The sequence below is a fragment of the Malaclemys terrapin genome, chromosome 8, assembly GCF_027887155.1.
Source record: "Malaclemys terrapin pileata isolate rMalTer1 chromosome 8, rMalTer1.hap1, whole genome shotgun sequence".
NCBI classification, from domain to species: domain Eukaryota; kingdom Metazoa; phylum Chordata; order Testudines; family Emydidae; genus Malaclemys; species Malaclemys terrapin.
In genome coordinates, this window is record NC_071512.1 from 18,921,178 (window position 1) to 18,939,599 (window position 18,422).

At 42.0% G+C, this 18,422-nt stretch overlaps 1 protein-coding gene across 1 annotated transcript; it reads left to right on the plus strand.

The window, feature by feature from the left end:
* The first annotated feature begins 13,444 nt into the window (after positions 1-13,444).
* On the plus strand, positions 13,445-17,160 carry DRD1 (dopamine receptor D1). The gene has a single exon (XM_054037866.1). The coding sequence runs from the start codon at positions 14,006-14,008 to the stop codon at positions 15,359-15,361; it is 1,356 nt and encodes a 451-aa protein (XP_053893841.1). The 5' UTR covers positions 13,445-14,005; the 3' UTR covers positions 15,362-17,160.
* The last annotated feature ends 1,262 nt before the right edge of the window (positions 17,161-18,422 follow it).

The window sequence follows — 18,422 nt, forward strand, 5'->3', positions numbered from 1 at the left end:
TGGCTTATACTGAGATCCCATAATATACAATAGCTCAGAAAAGGCCTAGCCCCTTTATATGTTCCCTCTCCCATTTGTTATCCCCCACCAATCCACTCTGAGACATTCAACATGTTTATCTTTTAGCTAAAAGTAGTTGAAGGCTTAGATTATTCTAAAACTACCAGAGGGATTTTAATGGGATTTTACTGCTCACAGAATGGGTAAAATTGATAGCCCTGTGGAGTAACATCCTCTATTTATCTACTATACACATCTAGGATAGCAGCAGAAAGTGTCATCCCATTCCTTCACCACCATGTCTCAAAACTGACCTGGAGGGATCACTTCTAGGGATGAGAGAGGCACTCCAGTTGATCCTTTGCTGCTCTGCTGAGATTTCCAGTCAGTGTGCCAATCAATACCAATTGTGGTGGTGGATTTTGTGATGTGGGTGTCTGTCTATTAGGAATTCAGGGTAACTGATTTTAAAAATGCCAATATATGGCCTACTCCTGAGAGGTATCCAGCCATCACTGGCTTCTCTGGGAGTTTTGGTTCTCAGCATCTTGCAGGATAAGAAACTAAGGCTAGGTCTACACTGGGATGTGGGAGTGGGTGTCGACCTAAGATACGCAACTTCAGCTACACGAATAGTGTAGCTGAAGTCAGCGTATCTTAGGTCGATTTACCTGGCCGTGAGGACAACAGCGAGTCGACCGCTGCCACTCCCCCGTCGACTCTGCTTCCGCCTCTTGCCGCGGTGGAGTTCTGGAGTCGACGGCAAAGCAATCGGGGATCGATTTTATCGCGTCTACACTAGATACGATAAATCGATCCCCGATAGATCGATCACTACCCGTCGGATCGGCGGGTAGTGTAGACATGCCCTAAGTGCATAACCTCTGTACATCTCAAAATGAATATCTGATAGACACAAAAGTGTAATTGCAAACACATTTTTAGCTTCATTCTGCATTAAATATCAACATTATATATTTAATTTCTTGCTGAGAAATTGATCATGCTGATAATCTACTGAAAATCTTCCTGAAGCTTCAGGTTGAAATTTAGCATCTGTCTGTGTATTTTACTCCTTGGAGATGATTCTCTGCTACCTCCTTGCATGTAGTAAAAGTAGTGGAAACATTCACAAGGGAGTACCTGGGCTTAGGGGCTTTCCCACTTGGCATAGAGCCTCTGCAATAGATCTATACTGGCTCCCTCGTGTAAAAGAATGCCAGGAGCCAGTAAGGGAAGGAAGATGGCATGGTCAGGATGTGTTTTGCTCTTGCTATTCCCAGGGGTGAAAGTAACTTAAAGGACTTACTGGTACTCCGGAGTCCTTAGGAGGGGGCGGGGCCTCAATTGGAAGAGGCATGGCCTCTACCAGAAGAGGCGGGGCCTTTAAATCAGGATTTAAAGGGCCCAGAGCTGGGGCTGTGGTAGCAGCAGCTGGAACCTCCGAGCCTTTTAAATCACCCCTGGAGCTACCAGCTGCAGAGGCGTCTGGGAGCCTCGGGGGTGATTTAAACGACCCGGGGCTCCAGATGCCACTACAGCAGCGGAGCCCCGGGCACTTTAAATCACCATTGGAGGGGGCTCCCGGCTGCCACTGCTACTCCGGTGCCCCAGCCTCTGGCGGAGTTTTAAAGGGCCCGGGACTCCGCTGGGTTAGCAGCGGCGGCCGGGGGCTCTGTCGGCTATTTAAAGGGTCCGGGGCTCCGGCAGCCGCTACTGCCCTGAGCCCTTTAAATCGTCCCCGGAGCCCTAGGGTAGCAGCAGTGGAGTTAAAGGGCAAGTTAAAGGGCCTGGGCTGTAGCGGCTGCTGGAGCCCCGGACCCTTTAAATCGCCACCTGAGCCCCGCTGTCGCTTCCCCAAGGCTCCGGCAGCAGGGGTCTGGAAGCAATTTAAAAGGGCTCGGGGCTCTGGCTGCTGCTGGGAGCCCCAGGCCCTTTAAATTGCCGCTGGGGAAGCCAATCCACCCCGGTATAGCCTACCGGGGCGTACCAACTTACTTTCACCTCTGGCTATTCCAGGCTGGTGTAGTCAGCCAATTTCGGAACTGTCCCAGCCAGAACAAAATGAGCCTTATGTTGCTGAAATTTACACCAGAGGCTGATCAGGTCCTCAGTCTCAGAATTCAGGAAGTACAAAGGTGGCTTAAAGCTTTGCCCCGCACTTTGGTCCAATATTCAATGCAGGAATGGAGAAACAGAAAACCAGATAGATCATTATGTCAAATCACCATATACCATTGTAGGAACATTATCAGGTCAAATTTGATCCCAAATTATAGTTCTACAAAAACACATTTTTACAATACTTAGAACAAATAGAATTGGTATTATGGCTTTTCCAAAACAAAAAAAAAAAAGACTTTTTTAAAAAAACAAACAAACAAAACAAATAAACAAGGATTCCCTTTTGTATTTGCAACCAAAGCATTGGAACATTTTGCCAGTGCCAGACACCAAGAAAATGAAACAGACTAAAACCTGAAATTGAATTGACCAACCTATTTTCATGGCTCAAATGGAAAGAAATGCAAAAAATGTAAACAACCATTGTAAATAATGAAAAATCAAGTAGATGGTGTCAGATTTAACAACCTGAATTAATTAGCAACATTGTTAAAGAAAACTGCTCTAAATTTGTCTAATTTTTAGCCTGAAAATGCCTTTTTTTTAAAGCAAAGCCATTGTACTCCTCATAGCTGCAGAGAACCTAGCCAGTGTGTCCTTAGAGTGGTATAAATACAAAAAAGACATTTAGATTTTATAAGGTTGCCATAGCTGAATATAAACATGCCATAAAACATGACCTTGTGCTGTTATAACTAAGTGGAGAATGAGCACAAGACAGTTTTGAGACATTAGAGGACACTGTCCCTGAGATAGATTTTGACAAATCTATGATGAATCTCAGAGAACAGTTCCAGACAAGGAAAGCATCATCCTTCAGTGACTGCTCTGCTAGTTCCACTCGCAACAAACAATTCACTTAGCAATAGAGGGCAGACAAGGAATTAAGGGTATCAAAGCAGACTTAGGCCTGGTCTACACTAACCCCCCAATTCGAACTAAGGTACGCAACAAGTCGACGTACCTTAGTTCGAACTTACCGTGGTCCAGACGCGGCAGGCAGGCTCCCCCGTCGACTCCATGTACTCCTCGTGCCGAGCAGGATTACCGGAGTCGACGGGGAGCACTTCTGGGTTCGATTTATCACGTCCAGACAAGACGCGATAAATCGAACCCAGAAGTTCGATTGCCTGCCGCCGAACCAGCGCGTAAGTATAGACAAGCCCGGTGACTAGCTGAAATGTCACGAATTTGGGATCAGAATGAGGCAATGATCCCATCTGACATGGCAAGTGTCAAAATCAGCACTGGCACCACTGCAGTGAAGGCTGTGGTTGGAATGGAAATCCTAATGAGGGAAGCTAGAGGAAAAAAAGAGCTGGAATTTTTTTTTATAGGTCAGAACACTAGGTTAATTCTGTAATTGGACTTCCAATTGAGGCAGAAGGGACATTTGTTTAATGTCTCATCTGAAAGATAGCACTCTAGCTCCGTTTGTTTGTCTATGTGTTTTACACCTTGTTGTGAACACCATCAGCCTCAGATTGCTCTGTTTTGGCAGAGAGGCCCATAGCCATATTGCTGCTTCCAGGAATACTCTGTTTCCAAGGCCTGATGGTCAGAACCTGGGCCTAAACAGCTGTGTCATCTCTATGTTGCACAGTGGTCTTGGGGGATCATGAAGGGTAAGTTGGTCTCTGAGGTAGAAAGCTCCCAGACCATGGAAATTAAAATCAGCTCTTAGAACTTTGCTTTCATGAGCATGGAAGCTGCGGAGCATTGGTGTTATGTGACCTTGTTTGCTAATGAGGTATGATGTTGCATATTGTATCAAGTTCAACCTTTTTTTTTTTTTGGTGAGGTTGTACCCAACTCTTAGTTAGATCAAGGACTCCATTTAGAACCTGCCTAGTACTACACTAGATATGAATCTAAATCCTATGATGAGTTCTAAACACCTCGGGCCATATTCTCCTCAGTAGTCCACCAATGCTTCATGCTGTGTTGGTCCTGTGATGCAAGCTTTGAACAATGCTGGGGGAATAGCCCCCAAACTGGGGGAACACAAAGAGCACTTTGCTTCCTTCCTTCTCAAGTACACTCGTCACTGAGGATCTGGCCCTGTGTATTTTGGACCATGCCCAATATAATAATAGGTCAAGTACTAGGCTGAGTACTAGGTCTGCCTGTGGTTGGGCACAACTATTATAAAAAGACTGAAGCAGGTCCAGTATGCAGCATTTCAACTCATTGGCAACAAGTCAAGTCCACGAAAATGTGCATTTATTTTGATTTTAAAAATAGGCAGGGTACAACATAAAAAGTCTGATGCTTGTTCTAATGTATGCCAGATGACAATGGCTCCAGGGATCCTTACAGGAACTGGAGATCAGTGGTGTGCAAAGGAGTTCCAGACATGCTCCATCCTCACCATACATCCTATACCAGCTACTGCCAGATGTTTGTCATTGGAGCTGCTATGTCAGCTCTTGCTATCTCATGATTCCTCTCCATAGGACAGGATCCTTTGGGGATTGGATCTACTGGGTTTAGGATCCACTTTGTGGACCAACACAAATGGCTGGGATGCAGTTCAGGATTGGGGCCATAACCTCAAATCAAGAATGCCACTTACTGGGCTATTTTCTGGCAAACCATGTTATTACATTTGCTGCAGTCATAAGACACAACACACATCAGTGTGTGAACAGTTTTGCTGCTAACATACCTGTTTATTTGTATTCCATCCTGAGCCATCCACTTGGGATTGATTATGTCTCAGATTAATTTCATTTTAATGAATTATCCTCTACCTTTGGCTTTGGCTTTTCATTTTATATTTGCTAATTAATATGCCAAAGCCAGCTTTAAAAGGAAAGTGCCTGACATTTTATTGATTACTTCATTTTGATTCATGTGGTCACATTTTTACTTCTCTGTATGTCTAACTGTGTTGCTTAGCTGGGGTGGAAACAAAAGAAAAATCTTTAAGCAAACTGCAATAATAATAGTAATGATAATAATAAATTATAATAATGATGTTGCCCCTCGCCCGAGGTGTTGTACGCTCAAACCTCCACCCTGATGGTTGCTCCTTGAGGTGGCTTTTCCCTTCTCCTTGCATGGGTTGAATCTTGGGTTCTTTTTTGTGACGCCTGGTGCCTCCATCCATGGTGACTCCTCACTATGCCTGGGATACAAAGGATGCTGTCCCTTGGGAAAACTGAATAATTCTACCACTGCTGGCAAAGAGTATAAAACCCAGTACAAGAAACAATCAAATACATCAACACAAACACCAACAAAGAAATGACACTGCCCAAAATAATAATATAACGAAGGGGGGGTTTATTGGGGCTTGTCCAACTGGCAGCCCGGGGCCAGATCTTGTCCCTGTGCTCCCTGGCTAGGAGGACCCTTTTCCTTCCTGGTTGCAGAGCATCCTCTGAGCTGGAAGATGCCAACCTGGGTGGGGTGGAGGGAGGTGCTCAGAGACAGGTCAGCATGGGGATGCTGCAGCCAGGATGGGCAGGGCCAGAGCCACCTGCAGCCCAGGGTGGAGCTGCCCTTACAGCAGAGCCCCCAGTGAGCAGAAGGACAGAACAGCTGACACCTGGAGGACCAAACGGAAGGCCCTCTGGCTGCTAATTGAAGAACACGGCCCTACAGGCTCAGTCCAGATTTTGAGGACCTAGCAAACACCAAATGGGGGCTACAGTAATAACTACCCTTGGTCCTACATTAATGCATAAGAGGAGGACTGGGACCCATTCAGTATTTTTGGTCTGCCATCATCATAGGCTAGTCATACCATCAGTACTCAGCATACCCATCAGTTATAGCCCTCACTTGTCTGCATTCATTTGAATATAAAGTTCAATGATGCATCAAGTGTATATTTTGTTGTTTTAAATAATCGGATGGTTTGTTTCATTTATTTTTTTATTATTTCACTTTATTTTTTTTAAAGAAGGGATCTTGGTCGCCGGGTCTGGATTTCCAGAGGTGGGGCCCTATTGTGCTGCAGCCGGAACAGACACAAGTCTTGTGGTTCTGGGAAGAGGGGGTGTTGAAGGAGCATTGCTCTGTAGTATTATTTCCCTCCCCACAACCTCTGGACCATTAATGGGTAAGGTAATGCTGTTCTCATCAGCATTAACTTACATTGCCCCTCTGCAGTTTGGTATCCGATCTCTGCACTCCCCTGGAGGGAAGTGGCAGTAGGCAGCCTTGGTCATTTAGCTGTTACATTATATCATCTGGAAGGAGAGTTGTACAAGGCAGGAGCCAGGGGGAATCACAGGGCCTTCACATCTCTGGAGAGCGAGCAAGTTTTGATGGCTGAACCACATCTTCATTCCCTGTGGGAGGAGGCAAACTGAGCCTCTTCTCCAGCTGTGGACCAATAGCATGGAAACTCCATGAAGGATCTTTGAGAAGTTTCAGAATTCCCTATGTGGATCATTCCTGGTGTGGTGTAGCTCTACTCTGATTTGACTGACTGTATGAGGCAGGATTAAGCTTAGTTCTGGTGTGCTTATGGAGAAGGACTTTTCTTTCTCTGGAGCTGGGGAAGAGAATGGGCGAAATCTAATGAAGAAAGTAAAAGGTGACTGTATAGGACCAACAGGTTAAATAACATCATTCTCTTCATATCTATGTAGGCTGAATCTACAGCTTACAGGGCTCCCCGGGGCTGCAGGGCTAGGGAATTGTTTTGGTGACATCTGCCGCTCAGAGCCCAAAGTATAAATTCTATTGTTTCTCCCTCTCTCTCTCGAGTGCATTTGTTCGGCTTGCTGATCTCCGAAGAGAATCAATTTGTTATAAAGCACTGCAAGCTACATTTCAAAGGGATCCTTGGTGGTTTATATTCAATGAATCCTTTCAGAGATCAGCAAGCTGAATAAATATCTTCTGAGAATGAGAAGAAAAGAACGTTAACTTCGGACCCTGAGCATCAGCTATCGCTCACTCCGTCACTTGTATGTGCAATAGAAGGGATTTCCATATGTAGATCCTTCGGGCTGTGTAGGCAAAACCATGCAAACAAAGATGTCAAGATTTGAAAAATCTAGTATCTTAATCTCCAGATGAAGTAAGCTCCTTTAATAAAGTGATGCAGAGTTTCCTAGTGTAAATTAAACTAGGCTGGAGTATTGTCTAGAGCCAGACTGCGGGATTAAATTCTCAGCTCTGTCACTGACTTACTGAGTTGCCTTGGGCAAGTCATTTAGGCTCAAACTTTCATAAATGGCTTCTTTTTTTGAGTGCCCAGTTTTAGACATGAAAGCTGTGGGCATTTACTTTAAAGTGGCTGGATTCCACACCCACCACTCCCCTTTTTCAGTGGGAGCTGTGGTTACTGTGCATCTATGAAGGTCTGGCCTTACCTGTTTAAAGCTGGGCACATAAAACAGAGGCACCCAAAATTTACCACTTTAGAAAATTTGAGCTTAAATCTCTCTGCGCATCTGGTTAAACATCTGTAGACCAGCCATAACACCAGCCTCACTGGGATATTGTGTCTTAATTGTTTGTGAATTATTTTGAGGTCCCTGGATGCAAGAGGCTTTATAGTGCAAAGTAATAGAACTGTCTACCACCTTTGTATGATATCCATGATTTGTCATCATGCCCGTCTTACACTTCCTCCCACTCCACATCTTTTTCCTTTGGAGATGCCTGACCCTGATAATATCATTTAACTGATGTGGCTCCTGGATCTTTAAGGAGGTTTTTTGTTCAATGTCCGACAACCACTGATTTTCAAGTAGGAGACACTAAGACTAATGTTGTTTTAGCTTATTAATATAACAGTTACTTGGAAACTTGGCAACTTGTTTAGACTTTATCTCTGCTAACATTCCCAAGCTGATTTCATGTCTGATAAATTCCATGCACATGGCCTCATTCCCAGAGTGAAAAGAGCACAATGTTTAGCCACACACTGTAAACAATTTTTGTAAATGAGCTGCCTTTTCCCCGGCTTTCGTATGTGTGCCATTTTGAAGATAGGAGCATATTTATCTCTGGATGAAAAATTCACACCTCATTCAATTCTGACTCAGTTTTCCAAAGACCTTGTGGATTAAAACCATTTGTGCCAAGGTGCTGTACAATATAGTCAGAGACATGTATATTTAACCCTTCATTTGCTTTATTACTTCAACAGGAGTTTGTGGGAGCAGTGTTTGTCTGAGGTGATTGGTAATGGCCCTAGAAAAGATTTAATCTCTTGGGCACTGGTTTGATGCGGGCATAGGTCAATAGTGATTGAAAGACATTAACTAGCCAAATAGCTGTTTGATAGCCTAAATGACATGAATGGGGTGATCTCTGGTCTTGTTCCTGAAACTCATGAAACACCATCATAATTGCTCCCTTGTTGGCTGTTTCAGTCAGGTCCTGACCTGGAAGAGAGCTAATCCCTCTATGACAGGTTAAAGGCACATGAGTGGGAAGATGAGTCCATCCTCTGCTGTGGATAAATGATTTCCAAGGTTGTGTCAATCTGGCACCTTACACCAGCACTAAATTCACTTTAATAATACAGGGGTTTTAATGGCTTTCATTTTATTACTCACCTGGTGAAAACACTATTAAATCAGACAGGTTTTAAAAGCCTGCAAATTATCTGCAGTGATGTCTGAGTACCATAGGGCTCACAGTATAAAATGCTAGAATTGAAAACCTGCCTCGATATTTACAGGGCTTTGTTACTCCATCCAAGCCTCTCTTGAACCAAACACAGTCTTCATCCACAGACTTGCCACTGGAGAACATTTAGGTTTATGCTAGAGATCGGGGAGACAATTTCTAGAACTGAAATCCATACAAATTCTGGCTTCTGAAACCAACCACTGAATCACTAGCCAAGCAGAAAATGTCACATCTTCAGTGGTTGTAGGAGGTTCACAGGCTTATTATTTTAGATTTAACTAATTTTTTTCAAAAATCCCACCCATATAAACAGCTTTAGGCTTCATAACAATTGATTAAATGTATAGTCCCAAATGAATACTACCCAGTAACAAAAAATAATCATACACAATACTGAATTAACTCAGCCAATCAATAAATTAAAGAAACAAAACAGAACCTTTCCCCTCTGCAGGAACATATCCTCATCCTCTCCCTCAAACCCTGGAAGATCAAACTGTTTTGGATCAAAGGAGATACCAGTTTAGAGCCAACCTCGGGTTATACTGGCTTCTCCTGGGATAATCTAGGGCTGAATGATGACAATGGTGAAAAATCCACCTGGAGGAGTTACTCCAGATTTACACCAGTGGAAGTGAAATCAGAACCGGGCTCTAAGTCCATATATGCAGCCATGATTCCCTATATCGGGCAAGCTGTCCCATGGCCTCTGCTGCAAGACAGGAGTAGGAATTTGGAGAGTTTTGAAGGCTAAACAAATGCTCTACTTTTGTGTTTTGAAAAAAGATTAAATATTTGAAGAGAAAAAAAGAGAAAATGTACAAAGAATTTTGTTATACGAGAAAATAAATTCTGTAGTGTTTGATAATCGAGGTTGGCAGTCACTCTATTTTTTACTCCTTCCTTCAAGGATGATGGTTAAAGGACAGGATAATAAGATGTGGGAACGAGAACTTGCTAAGAAGCAATTTCAAAAAGATGAAGAAGAAGAAGAAAGAAAGTGAAAGGCAAATACAAGCATTTCAGTTAGCTAGCCAAGGTTAGTTTCATGTTATCTGCTATAACTGACATTATGAAAAATTACAGATGGCATAAAAACAACGTTACTAATGATAAACCCTAGGACATTTGTCTTTGATAGTGCTTGACAGCTCAGTGATTTTATTTGTTCTTTTATGAGACTTTAACTCCCCTCCATTGTCTATGATGTCTTATATCTTCATTTGCTGACTTCAGCGGAGTAAGGTTGTTGTACAAAGGAGATTTACATGTAAAGCAGCATTTTTATGTTCTTTCGTTGCATAGAGCAGAGCTAAGCTCAAATGCATCATGGGAAAAAGGGTATTTCTAGCCCTAACTCTCTTTTGCTCCTAGCCAGAACTCTGCCTCATAATACTGAGTTGAGTTTGTGGCGCCAAGTGTTCGCCGGAAACTTTTGCAAAGACAAAATTGTGGTTGGGAAACAACAGCAGATTTTTGCACTAAAGAAAATGGAGTCCTTTGGATTTTTAAAACAGACATAAAGCCAAATGACCAAAATTCAAGTTTTTGGAGAAAAACTGCAGCTCGAAGAAGGATGTTCCTTATGCTTAAGACACTGGACTGCAAGTCAGGAGATCCGGGGTTAATTTGTACTCTGCCAGAATTTTCCTGTATGACCTTGGGCAAGTCACTTCATCTTTCTGTCGATGGGGATCTGTAAATCGGGGAGAATTAATGCTGACATTCTCCCACCCTTTGTCTGCCTTGTCTATCTAGATTTTAAACTTTTCAGAGCAAGGACTGCCTTCCTGTAGGTATGAACAGTGCTTAGCACAGCTGTGGGTGTGAAGACTGCCTGGTGTGCCACCTTGGCCAGCTAGAGGCACTGGTGTGGGACAAAACACCTTGCTATAGTTGCTCATTTTCAGCAATAGCAGGCAATAAGGCTGAATCTCTTCAGAAGAGTCAGTTGCAGCATTTTGTGGTAGCTTGGGAAGCAGTTTTTTTGCTGCTCCCCTACTCTCCAGATGCCAGCTTTGTTAGCAAGCAGTCCCTGTGAGCAGCATTCAGTGCATCAGTAACCCACAGTTTGCAAGTCAATAGCAGAGCTATCATGAGGGGAGTGGAAAGATTTAATTCTATGATTTGGTTAAGACTGATTTAAAATGGTAAAAAGTGTGTGCGTGTGTGCATGTGCATGTTAACCTAAAACTCCATGTCGATTCCATGATTCACTTTCTTCCTAAGTATATGTGTTTGTGCCTGTTGATTCTGGGGTGAAATGATGAAACTTCCTCTCTTGTATTTTGATGGTGTTTTTTGAGGGGAAGGGGGAATTTTGGCCAGAAAGTTCAAAAGACTGGTGTGAGCCTCCAATTTACTGTGGTTGATGTGGCTGGAATCAACAGATCTGTGGCATTTTCTGTCTATTCTGCAACCCAGTGTTCAGCTGCGTAGAGCTAGCAAAAGGAATTCACTTTCCTTTGGGGAAGGTGCCCTGCATGGTGGTCTTGATCTTTCATACCTTGCTTGGCTGCCTAAGGCTCCTCTTACATAAATCCCTCCGATGCTATAAGGCTCTGGGATCCAAGAGAGAAGTCAGCATCCTCCCTTGTTTTCCCTTTCTATTCCACCCCTCACTTCGCCCACATACAAGGTGCTGTCAAATAATGTGTGGAAAAGAAACCTGGGTTCATCCAGCAGGGGGAGCCAGGCGCCCACTGAGTCGTTGCACCCCTGGAAGGTGGTGAACAATGAACGTCAAAGAGTGTGTGGATGTGGAGTGAAAACCGCGAGGTGGGAAAGAAACGAGAAATAAACCAGCAGGGAAAGATGAGGCGAGTGTCCTCTCGGCTGGGATCCCTGCCTCATCTGCAAGCCATAACAGCCAGCCTGTGGGATAAATGACTTCTCCCCTGTGTTGGTGAGTACATGCCACAGGGGAAAGAGTTTGACTAGATCTTAGCGTCAAGTCCAGTTGTGTGTGTTGTGTCTTTTGTCTGTGTAAATGTGTGTGTGATTTGTTTGTGTTTAGTGTGTCTGTGCATTTTTGTGGCTGTTTGATTTGTTTGGGAGTTTTCTAGTTTTTTTGTAGCTCTTCAGTGGTTGGTGTGTGTGTGTGTGTGTGTATTTTGTGTCTGATTATGGGTTGCTGAGCATTAGTGTTTGTGTATGATCTTTATTTGCAGAGTGAATGTATATGTGCGCACATGGGTCATTTACATTTTTTAGAATATTTCAAAGGGACAAGTTAATTACATCTGCTTATTTTTCATGTCAATTAATTTACCTTGTCTAGTTTTAAATGGTGAAATACTCTGTGTCACCCCATGTGCCACTGAGATGAATGTCGTTTAGGACAGCTGAAATTAATACTCTTTGTTCAATCAAACGCCAGGGTGTTGGCATTTATTACCCTTTTTGTGTCTCCCTCTGGGTGTGCAGTATACAGCCTACATAACGATTGGGGGCAATGAGACAGGAGGAAGTCATGTGGGACGCTCTGGAAATGCTCCTTTATGGAATAGCTCCTTGGATGCTGGAGGGGATGCCTGGGGGGCTGCTGCGACGTTTGCCCATTGAATAGTCCCATGTCTGTCTTTCCCCTTTCTTAATGCTTTAGGAAGGAGACCCAAGTGAAACAGACACTTCCTGGAGAGGCGATGTTGCCACCCGATACCCCAGGCAGAAGGAAGTCTTTGCTATCGGGGTCCCCCATTCAGCAAGACGGAGGGAAAGTCCCTGGGATTGGAGATGTAAATCCCAGGGCAGGGTGCAGGAGACCCTGAAGAGCCTGCTGCACCTGGGCTTTGTCTAAAGGGAAAGGCATGTTGGGGTTGGACCTCATCCCTGGAATGCAACTGTGAGGAGCAGCAGTTGGAAAGAGGATTATTCCTTGATGATTATGGAGAACTAGCGTGTCAGCAAAGTGTCAGAGCAAACTCTTTCCCACGGGAATAGTAACACACTCCCACAGCTTATGGTAGCCACCGGCCTGAAAGCTACATCAGTGGCTGAAGGGAGCTCCACTCAGGTCTTTCCCATTTCTTCCTTCTCTTCCCCTTATTTCTTCTTCCAGTGAAGAACGAAAGACAGAAACATCACTCAGATCTTGCTAGAGTGTTGGAAATACCGTGCCTTTGTTTTGGATGATTTGTACTGATGTGCCACTTCAATGGGATGTACAAAGTGTGACTTGGGTGATGACCATTTAGCCAGGACTGAGCTGGTTAACAAAGTTTGCAGGCTGAGCACAAAGACTGGGTGGAATGGAAGCAGCCTGTCATGCACTTATAGGACTCTAGTTTTAAACAAGAGATCTTTATGAAGGAAACCAGAAAACCAGACCTATTGTTCATCTGAAAATTAATTCCTGCCGATTAAACCATTGGGTTTTATTTTTTCCCCACCTGATGCAATGCAGTGCCTCTCTGTTGGTTTTGTATATGTGATTTGCTATGCAATTCAAATACTAAATAAGAAGGAGAGACAAACTTTCATCCCAGGACAAACAGAGAATCAAAGGTGAAAGGTAGGATTCAAATTTTCTCATTTAATTACAAATAAATAACATGAGCCGTTCTTTACTGAAAGTCTTTAAAAACACACACACACACACAGACACACAATGTAATTTATTTTCTTTGCTTCTAGGACTGTGAGACCTAAACAATGTGGAACAAAATGAGGAGTTGCTCCCTGAAGCTTCCCATAAACAGAGAACTAATGTATTTTGTAGCTGGAATGCACTGAGGGTGAAAAGGGGAGAAAAAAAACGTCTCATCAGTTAGAGGTTTGTGAAATTAAATTAGAAACAAAAGCACCTAATGTAATACGCTTCAGTAGATCTGAAGGGCTAGTCAAATGGACACTGGAAACACTGGATCAATAGCCTATTTAAGTGGGAATATGTGATTGAAAAGTGATTGCACTCTTGTCTGTTGGGTATTTTTGTAGGGGACTCAAGCAGGACATATGCAGATGGCCTGTTTTAATTGGGATATTTTGTGCTTGAGTAGTACAATGTAATTCAGAAGGGATTACTAAAAAAAAAAAAATCGGTGCAGAGTTGACTGTGTTTGTAAATTTCAGCTACTTGCCACACAGCTTTTGATGCCTCTTAATGTGATTCCTAAGGAGCATGGGGTCCACCCAAGGGTGAAGAGACTATAACACAAACCTTCGGTCTGCCTGGCAATGAGTAATTAATGGACGCCTGATGTATCTGTAGTCTCTCCAAGCAAAGGAGTTGATGTCATCATGATTTTCATGATATGATTTTCCCTCAGGAGAAGCTATGACTTGGAACGACACCACAATGGACGGGGAAGAGTTGCTCGGGGAAAGGGACTCCTCCTTTCGGATCCTTACAGGCTGCTTTCTTTCTTTGCTGATACTTTCCACGCTTCTGGGGAACACATTGGTGTGTGCAGCTGTCATTAGATTTCGCCATCTGAGGTCCAAGGTGACCAACTTCTTTGTAATCTCCTTGGCAGTGTCAGATCTTTTAGTGGCAGTCTTGGTCATGCCTTGGAAAGCTGTTGCTGAGATAGCTGGTTTCTGGCCTTTTGGTTCATTCTGTAACATCTGGGTGGCATTTGATATTATGTGCTCCACGGCCTCAATCTTAAACCTTTGTGTCATTAGTGTGGACAGATACTGGGCCATCTCTAGTCCATTCAGGTATGAGAGGAAAATGACCCCCAAGGCAGCTTTCATCATGATCAGTGTGGCATGGACCTTGTCTGTATTGATTTCCTTCATTCCTGTGCAGCTGAACTGGCACAAAGCTACAACCACAAGCTTTTTAGAGCTAAATGCTAGTTCCCAAGACATAACCATGGACAACTGTGATTCCAGTCTAAACAGGATGTATGCCATCTCCTCTTCTCTAATTAGCTTTTACATCCCAGTGGCCATCATGATCGTCACCTATACAAGGATATACAGGATTGCTCAAAAACAAATAAGACGCATCTCGGCTTTGGAAAGAGCAGCAGTGCATGCTAAGAACTGCCAAAACACTACAGGGAATGGAAACAGTATGGATTGCCAGCAACCAGAAAGCTCCTTTAAAATGTCCTTCAAGAGGGAAACGAAAGTCTTAAAGACTTTGTCAGTGATCATGGGGGTGTTTGTATGCTGCTGGTTACCCTTTTTCATATTGAACTGCATGGTGCCCTTTTGTGAGCCCAGCCCACCATCCAAGGGAGCAGAACCCTTTTGCATTAGTTCCACCACCTTTGATGTTTTTGTTTGGTTTGGATGGGCTAATTCCTCACTGAACCCCATCATTTATGCCTTCAATGCTGATTTCCGCAAGGCATTTTCAACTCTGCTAGGATGCTACAGACTCTGCCCTACTTCCAACAACGCTATAGAGACCGTTAGTATCAACAACAATGGGGCAGTTGTTTTTTCAAGCCATCATGAGCCTAGAGGGTCTAGCCCAAAAGAGTGTAACCTGGTGTATCTGATCCCACATGCTATTATCTGCCCAGAAGAAGAACTTCTGAAAAAGGAAGAAGAGGGTGAACTATCTAAGACCTTGGAGAAAATGTCTCCAGCACTGTCCGGTATCTTGGATTATGAAGCTGATGTGTCTTTGGAAAAGATCAACCCCATCACTCAGAATGGGCAACATAAAACATGAACACTGAGGTTAGCCCAGCAAAATCTAATAGTCAAAAAAGATATATAAGATTTTTTGGTAAGAAACTAAGCTCTAGTGAGAATTATACTGTCACGCAAAGCTCAGAGTTGATTATTGGGTGTTCAAATCAAAGATAAAATTTTAAACAAAAAAGATATTGAAAACCCAAAGGTATTTCTGTGTTGTTCATACTGAATAAAACAGAGACACAAATGTAGGTACAAAGCAGTGTCAAAGAAAATATTTCTTCTGCTCTATAAATATTTATAGAAACTGGTTTCTATCTTAAAATGGGACAAGAAAAAACCCATTAACAACTTAACAATTAACCTTTGAAGAAAATCAGAGGATTTAATTTGCCATGTATAGTACTATTGGGTGCTACCAGGTTCTAAGTAAAGTTTGAGGGATTAAAAAGGTAGGTAGATGCCTTCTAAAATTATTTCTGAAAAACAACGAGCCTTACAATGAGAATGGGTATTTTTAAAGATTTGGGAGATAATATGTTGATATTGGTTTTATTTATTTATTGTTTAAAATTGATATTTTTCATATGTTATAACAGATCTAGCTTTATTTAACTTATTTAAAATGTCTAAATAATGGGATATTTCAAGGGTCTCACAACTGCATTTTGACCAGTCAACTAGTCAGCACTTTAATAATGACCATTAAAAACAAAAGAAAAAACCCTCTCTGATAGTCTGGGTAGCCAATGAAGTAAATAAAGAAGAAGCAATCATAAAAAGCACAGCAAAGGATGGGGGAGTTAATGAAGCTGAAGCTGTGTAGAATTTATTTATTTTTTGTGGGATTGCTTAAAAAAAATAGGACCAGAGTTGACGGATTGACAAGCTGAGAAAGCTCTTCCCTTATAGAAATAAAAGGAATTGCTGCTATTTATTTTAAAAAGTTTCATGTTACAAAGACTTTGCTAGAATGTCAGTTTGTGGATCTGTAAATACCTTAAATATGAATACCACCTTAAGAAGAATCCAATTTGAGAAGAGAAGCTTCTTATATAACAATCATTAGTATATAATGTTTTGTATTTATGTAAGATAAACAGCTTTCTCAGACTTTTCTTATTTCAAGTCTTGGATATCTTTTCTGAATAAACACAATTGATTATAATGGTAGTAAATATGACAAATCTTTTTACCATCTGTATTATTGCAGAAACACCAGTAGTCAAAAATCATGCTGTCTGTCTGCTAATGTATCACAGCCAGAATAACTTAACAAGTGAGGTACTTTAGTGCTTTACTTTGAAAACTAGAATGACATTAATTTTAGTCTTAAATATGTTAATAGTTCATTGAATAATGAATAGTGCCTCATTTCCATTTTGGATGAAGACATTTCTAAATGTCTATGGAGCTTCAATCCCCATTTCCAGATGTCTTGTGAGCTCCATAAAATTTGCCAATGTTTATTTTGACAACTGTTACTTTTTCATTGTACTCTGAAATCAAAATCCCTGCCTCTTTTCCTTTGTAATGTCAAAAGCAGTCAGTAAACATTAGCAACAGTCATCGGCAGGCATTCCTATACGGACACATTCCAAGAGAGCCATTTGTTTTTGGAATGTTAGCAAAATATCCTTCTGAGAAACTCTTCACAACCTTTATCAAAAAGTGTTATCAGGAAAAGAAAACCGAGAGAAAAATTAGAAGTCTAATGAAATATATACATCCTGCATCAGGTCTGTGTTATTTATGTATTGTGAATGTTTTCATAATTTTATTGCCTGTATGCTGCTTTCATACATATAATAAAATTATTTTGTGAACAGAAGGTCAAATAAAACAATCTACATTGCATTTATTAAATATATTCTGGTTTTTGTTTCTCATATTGGTTACATTAAAGACAAGGACATATTAACGTTTTCCCACTTGCCCTAATGTGGAACCATACCAATGAGGTTAATAGGAATTTTCCATAGGAACAGAAGAAAGCCCTTTGTATTGAGATGGCTTCATGTTTCTATTTCAGTTGGCTGCTGCCATTCATTCTGGACTGGAATTTGAAAGGGCTCAGATGTCTGATTTCAAAATAGCTGCTTTAAAATGATGGGTCTGAACCATTTAAATGCATAGGGCCTGATTCACTGGTGATTGGTTGATATCAAAGGTGTTGGACTGGTGTAAAACAGGAATAACATAGTGGTGAATCACACCCCCCTGGGGCCTTTTTGTTGTCCTTCTTTAAAGCTCTGTGATACTCTTCAAAGTGATTTGTAAAAATAGCATTGTAAGGTTCCATCACTATTGTCTCTCAGTGTGTTCCCATTCAAAACAACTCCATTTATAAGTAAAAAGAAGGTGGACCAGATCCTCAGTTCGTGTATATCAGTGTTGTTCTATTGACTTCTGTGGAACTATGAAAATTTATCCCAATGGAGGGTCCAGCCCACTGGCTTGTCTCTTCATCAGCCTGCAAATCCATTTTGAAAATGGAAAGTCAAGCTCACTTCTTTCTGCTTCAAGTATTACCAGTATTAACGCTTCGGTAATCAGGACTGAGCCAGAGTAGAATGCACCTCGTTCTCTCAAAGCTCTATTGGCTATGGAATTCTAACACAAGGAAAAAGTAATGCAGATTTATTTCAGTCAGTAAAACCAGCAGATCTGATTGTGAATGCACATTTTGGCAGGTCTCTAGAGCAAGGAGGTGTAGGTTGATAGTCAATTTGCAAAACAGAAACCTACTTTTAATCTTTTTTAGCTTGTTAGCCAGAGATTCTCTCTGAGTTTGGGGTGATGCCTGGGTCCTGATATTTGTCATAAATTTGAGAAGTATGAAGGATTGGCTTCCATTTCAAAGAGTACACAAGCAAAAGGACTTTCTGTGGTCCTTAATCAGGCAAATCTCTCCTTGACTTCTAGAATTTGGCCTTTTATTCCCCAAACTTTGCAATTTGAATGTTGGTCTGGAGTATAATGGCAAAATAGATTTTAAATATAACACTCAAAGTAACCCCACATTTATCGTTATCCCAATTACACAGTGGTTGCTTGTGCCCAAAGCAAATGGTGAGACTGCAGGTAACCAGAGC